The sequence below is a fragment of the Alosa pseudoharengus genome, unplaced genomic scaffold (genome assembly GCF_046254945.1).
Source record: "Alosa pseudoharengus isolate Yale_2024_CS ecotype anadromous, Long Island Sound unplaced genomic scaffold, YU_APseudo_1.1 YU_APseudo_1.1_scf_5, whole genome shotgun sequence".
Classification (NCBI taxonomy): domain Eukaryota; kingdom Metazoa; phylum Chordata; class Actinopteri; order Clupeiformes; family Clupeidae; genus Alosa; species Alosa pseudoharengus.
This window is the reverse complement of record NW_027468837.1, coordinates 8249050-8255472: the sequence shown is the minus strand read 5'-3', so window position 1 is coordinate 8255472 and position 6423 is coordinate 8249050. Positions and strand designations below refer to the sequence as shown.

General features: G+C 40.9%; 1 protein-coding gene across 1 annotated transcript in view; it reads right to left on the bottom strand.

Moving 5' to 3' along the window:
- nckap1l (NCK associated protein 1 like) overlaps positions 1–5829 on the bottom strand; it is a 31108-nt gene extending 25279 nt beyond the window's left edge. Inside the window, exons 1-6 of the mRNA XM_076268868.1 lie at positions 5663–5829; positions 4494–4604; positions 3010–3102; positions 2484–2540; positions 969–1111; positions 1–2 (exon numbers count right to left, since the gene is read on the bottom strand). The exon at positions 1–2 is cut by the window's left edge and continues 89 nt beyond it. Coding sequence (XP_076124983.1) covers positions 1–2; positions 969–1111; positions 2484–2540; positions 3010–3102; positions 4494–4604; positions 5663–5752 — 496 coding nt within the window. The 5' untranslated portion in view covers positions 5753–5829. The remainder of the gene's footprint in view (positions 3–968; positions 1112–2483; positions 2541–3009; positions 3103–4493; positions 4605–5662) is intronic.
- Positions 5830–6423: the final 594 nt, after the last annotated feature.

Here is a 6423-nt window from a genome sequence, read left to right as displayed (position 1 = left end):
CGCTGCAAGACAGGTCAGTTAATGGCATTAATTGTGCAACTTAGAGAAAAGTAAAACATCCCATGATTGCAACAAGCAAAGCATCACACTAGCAGTGTCATGATAAGAACACATGTCATAATAGAGGGCCAGAGTATTTTGTGTTTTATTATTCAGTGATAGTGCCTCAGCGAAAGTGGCTCGGCATTAACCTTGTGTTTTTGATATGCAAGTTTTTCACATTATTAAATCAGATATGTTTTGCTACTTTATGGCAGCAGCGCAATGGGCTGGATATGCTAAAGGGACACCCCGGGAGTTAACTGGAAACTGCTGACGTCCCAACCAATTACACCTCAATTAGTTTTGCAGGGTGTTTTTGGCGATGGGGGGTGCTATGTGCAATCATGGGTAATCATGGGTAATGACTAAGGAGAGCAGCTGCCATTTTGACTCATGTTCTCTGAATGGATTGGCTGTTATCACACCACATCAGTTGCTAGGCAGCCACCACCATCAGTATCAATGGCCTGACATGGTGGATCAGTCACTAGCACTGCCAACTCTGATTGCAGACAGATTGTATCATTCATTCAAGCAGTGTAAGAGGTATGACTGACTGTGTGTGAGTTTGTGTCAGTTGCATTATTTAGTGAGGTGAATTGTTGTTAGACATGAGTTTGCTGTACTTTGGTCATACAAAGAAATGTGGATGGGAAAACGTACATGTGTGTGTGTGTGTGTGTGTGTGTGAGAGAGAGAGAGAGAGAGAAGGAAAGAGAGAGAGCAAGAGAATAGGGAAAGGGGGAAAAAGGAAGAAAGAATATGATTGCTCGCTGCATTTGTACTTCCTGTGTACTAGGGCCTTCTGACAGTCATGCCAGTCCTGAAAGGGTTAAAGCTATTCTGAGTGGACGTGTCACCGCTCAGTCCCTCTGATACTTGATAAGGCTAGGCAGGGTATTATACGGTATGCCACATGTGATTACCTGGTTCCATTTGACATCTCATGGGCACAGTTATACATGCCCACTAGGGCCTTCTTTTCATCAATGCGAGAAAGCATGAGAATGACTGAGGCGTAGGTCACCACCAGGTCCATGTAGTTCTTTGTGAAGTCAAAGTTGACTGCCTGAAGCATGTAAAAACAAATGTACTATATCACAAACCAACTTTTCTATAGCTGATGTTTTTAGTAAGGTCCCACCTTTGAAGGTTTTAGAATATCTTATTAGCATAGATTTTAAAAAACATATTTAAGTTTCTGTAACACACAGTGCTCTGGCCATTAAATAGCCTTAGTTGCGGAAATGGCCTTAAATTAAACAAACAAACAAACAAACAAACAAACTCAAACCAACTTGTCCTACAAAACTGAAGAATGTACACATTGTTTACTGACACAAATGGAATGCATTGTAAAAACTGTCAGTCAGAGGCTAGAAATCAGATCGTGGTTGCTGTGTTGATGTACAGTAAGGGTGCAGACAAGTGCAGAGTACCTCACCCCTCTCACATTCATGTCTAATATCTTAAATCTTGAATATCTTAAAACTTCCCATTTGGTTGGTAGATATATAGTACAGTCACATTATTTCGCTAACATTAGCCAGACTGTCTTTGTCCTGTTTTTGCCAGGGTCATCGAATATGCCCAGAAAAAAGTAACTGAGAAGAAAATGTTATGACTGATGAATGTACTGCCTACTAGGTTTGGTAATTTTGATTTAGCCTGCCAAATCTCTGTTCAGATAGATTGTGTGTGCACTGATAACAATATCTACTTCCTTCAAAGTAGAGTAGAAAGTGTCAATGCACAGTCAAACTACAATGAAATTATTTCATTGGACCGACGTTTTGTCCATTTATACACCTTCATCAGGGTAAGGGAAGTAAAAGATTGAGACACTTCTGCAATGACGCGGCCAATTAATTAATTAAAGTTGAATGATCATGTGATTGTTCTGATCCTGAGGAAGTTGTATAAATCACTGAAATTTTAGTCCAATAAAATCATTGCATCATAGTTTGAGTGTACGAGAGTGGGAGAAAGAGTTTTCATTTATTCAGTCATCACCTTAGCAACCTAGGTGTGCGTTTACCCCTTTACTTCCTGATCAAATGAACTTCAATGTGGTTTGAGTCTACAGTATGCTCACTGTCTGCATCTATGCCCATAGCACAGTATGAATCCAGTTCAAAAAGATCCAGACCAGACCACCGTGGTGACTGCTGTGAATGTGGGTTTGGCAGACCCAATCTATTTACCCCTGGTTCTTTTCTAAATCCCAGAAAGTTTAAAGTTGTAGTCCACTTTCAGCTCTGAATATAGTTCCCTTGGCCAAAATACAACCAAGTCTTCCATGGATAGAATAAAAGAAAATAAACATCCTGAAAGACCCGTATTGAAATCATAAACTGTTAGATCCATACATTAAAGCTCAAGGCATTAACATCAACAGGTCAGAACATTACAGCTCTTACTTGCTTAGGAATATTACTTACAATATTGAAGAAGCACTGGCATGCATCTATTGTATTCAGCAATTCATACACATGGTCCTAAAACAGTTAAGAAAGGTATGAATACAATATCACAAAGAATGGTACATGCATGGTAGATATCAGCAGTGCTTATGAGTCATTGCATGAATAGAAGCCAATTACTGTAATTATTGCTTCCCAGCATGAGTCATATTGAGGCTTTCAAATGACCAGCAACTACTTTAAAAAAAAAGAACTAACAAACAACAGTGACGACTGTGTCCTTTTGCTCTTCCTCATTAGCAGCGACATTACAGCTTGACAGCTTATAATTCTTCATTTCCGCAGTTCTCCATAACATCTTACTCAGAGGGAGTGTGTGAGTGGCCCTCGCTGATACGAAACGACTCTTTTGTTTCATTGGAACTGACAGTGCCCTTTAGCGCTAAATGGATCTTCGGTAGACATTGACAAGGATGACCGGAGTACGGATTTGATGAATGGTCGTGTGAACAGATCGATTTAGATGATGATAAAAGAGCCTCACCCTGAACTCCATGATGTCGATGAAGGACTCGTAGTAGCTGCTCAGCCCGTCTAGCACTGCCGTCTTCTGCTTCTGAATGCTGCTCAGCTGTTGCTGCAGAGACCATGATCAGATAGCATTTTATGAGCATTAGTTAAGCAGTAGTTAAGCACTTATTAATTATTGTCAATTACTGTTAATTGCTATTACCCATGGTTAGGCTGTTAATAATTTTTTAGTGGAAATAGTATATCTATAGTTGTACTGAACCCCACGAGAGCAGAATAAACTCACTAATGTTCTGTCAAACTTAAATATTTTTGCTTTTGTGAGTGTAAAGAAAGTATAAAAAAGGACTGTTTCTGCAGTCAGCGCAGTGGGGCTTATTATGGTTGCTGCCATCTTGTGAAGAGAAAGTCAGTTGAAGTCGATTTCCGAACTCATTTCTGCTTTTGTGTCCAATGCCAGGAGCTTGTGCTGCATTGGGTAAATGACTTGTACAAACTTCTCCTAGCTATATGGTGGCAACCAGAAGAAGAATTTAGTTAATGTTTAGTTGTTTTGTATATCCTTTCTGTACACATACAAAATTAAAATTACTTTTGTTTGTCTGTAAGGACCCTCTCCACCGTATCACAGAAGTTTAATGATATTTTGAGCCTTGTCAGTGGCGATTTACTTTGAAGTAGTGAGCTTTCCCCCTTGCTATCGCTATATACTCTTACTCAAAAATACTCCAATGAATGATTTTTGGTCCCCAACAAAAGTTTACACTCGATATCATCCAAAAGTTTACACTCAATATCAAAAATACACCCTAACTTGATCTTAGACCAGAGTTGTCTAGATATTCATTAAAATATATTGTGGTAACGTTAGTGGAGTAGCAGTATCTGGACTTCCAGTGTAATGCCAGAAAGTCATGGGTTCAATACATAGGGTCACCCTCATTGGACTTTCCCTGTAATTAGTTCTCTATAAGTCATTCTGTGTAAGAGCATCAGCTAAATTCTTTAATAAATAAATTAAGAGAAAGGTGATGTGCTTGCCTCTGCAGTATACAGTATGTTGTGACGCTTCAACTCTTCTACAGTTTAGAATAATTAGAGGTTATTTATAGTGTATTTGAATTATTTATTTTCCAAAGGCATGCATGTGTGCACTCGCAAAGCTCCCATTGGAACCGTTGTTTTTGTATTTCCTTATTTTACATGTCACTCAGGAAACTCAGTGTTCACACACACACACACACACACACACACACACGCTCAATCACACACACACACACACACACACACATACACACACACACACACACACGCTCAATCACACACATCACCACCACACACCCTACCCCATACACATGTACACAATGTGCAACAAGAACCTGTGTCAGTGTGCAACTTGAATGACATTTGCAAACAGTACCCTGTGAACCGAGCATTGCATCTGGAACAAGCCCCTTCAAAACAGCCACACTTCAGAGCATTCCGAGCAGTACTCACACTGGTTCCCCTGAAGTCGATGTTGGGGAATTTTTTGTTGATGTATTTTATCGCAGGCTCCATGACCTTGTCTGCCAGAAAGGAAGGCCTGAGTTTGGGATCTGTACATGTCTGTGGAGGAGAACAAGCACCATCAGAGTGAGAGTGACAAACCTGCCAAATGTGCCCGTAACTTACAGCATGTCATATTGTGGTGACAGTTGGTTCTGGCATTTTTTGATATGTTATGCATGCAGTCTGTGACATTTGTATTCAGTATGGTAATTGTGGAATTTCAAATTCAAGTTCCATTTTAGTCTACCTCTCAAAAGCTTATTTCAGTACTTGGTCACACACACACACACACACACACACACACACACACACACACACACACACACACACACTCAGGTACACTCAGGTCATTGTAATACTCATTGTGTACAGAGCAACTGTCTGGACCCAACCCCAGACAGCTCTCACATTCGCCCCATGTATCAGAAGCTTTTCATGTGTCAGGCTGACGGAACAGCCTTACTTCCTGTGTGAGCTTGTGTGCACTTCCTCTTTCATTTGCTCTGTGGCTTCAGACAGCTAAAACAAACTTTGGCATGATGGATTTTTTTTTTCGCAACAGCATTTGAGAACACAGAAATGAGATACAACACAATTGACAGTGTTCCACAACACTACCCACAATATGGGTCATATCTCATGGAACACATTTCATTTGAAAACACAAAGAGTCTCACACTGAGATACACACATTCAGTGCTTGTACAATTCTTGTACATCCTTTATTACTTGTTGATCCAATTAATCCATGATACATGTATGTTTTGTCTTTGCTTTAATGACAACAAGCAATCAATTTTTTGAAAGGTTACTGTGCTGTTGTACAAAACCACTTGCTGTCAGTGGAGGCAGCCATTACTTTCTAGTTTCATGAAGTCAATTAGAAGCTCTCCTCTCAAACATGTCTAATAACCTTTTCTTAATTAATGGTTTAATGTCCTGAATATATTGGTCCATTATTTTGGTCCCTCATCAGAAATGTTAATCTCAGCACTGGGGCCCAGCATACACAGGGCTTGGCAGGTTCCTGATTTTCCGAGTGTTCAGAGAAAAGAAAGTAGCGCTCTCCTCCCCAAGTAGGAAGACGATCTCCCCAACCTCCAGCGCTCACTCACCTTCTTGATGTGGTTCAATCGCAGCAGCACCCCGCGGCCCCGGTCGTTGAGGACGGTCAGCTTCTCGGCCAGCTTGTGCTGGTACGCCATGATGCCGTTTGAGTACGCAAAGGCCCCCCGGGATCACCTCTGAAGCGTTGGTCAGAGAGTGTTGCGACTTGTGACAGGCTCCACCCTCTGTTTAGGGTGGTGTCAGAGAGGTGATCCCCTGTGGCGTGTTGTGTCGCATTGCATCGCGTCGTCATGCTGGTCAGACCTAGTCTAGTGAACTCAAGAGTTGATTAAAAATCCCCCAAGTTTTTAACTTTTCATCTTGTGATTTAACTCTTGGCAACTTTTTATTTGTTTCTATTTTATGTGTTTTAGTAAGCCCTGTTCCTGCTGGCTCTGTCAGTCATGTGTGGCCGCAACTGCTGCAAAGACTTCCTGTCAGCGACAAACTCTCGCTTCACAGCTCTCACTCAGTGTCAGCATGTCTGTTTTTGCCATCTACTGAATTGCCAAGAAAAAATGGTATCTGCAGAATTATCATAAAATAAGTAAATATTTCATGTTATTCCCCATAGTTGAAGACTTTGAATTTCCTGAAATACAGTCTGAAAACACTTTTGAAAAGGGCACAAGTGTCAGAGTGTCTGTGCCGAGCTAGACCACTAGATGGCAGCCTCACCCTCTAAATGAAAAATTGCATCTGTGTCCCCTTTGCTTCAGAAAAAAGCCTTGCCCTTAATCCCTTCGATTTCAGGGCTTTCTTCCCACCC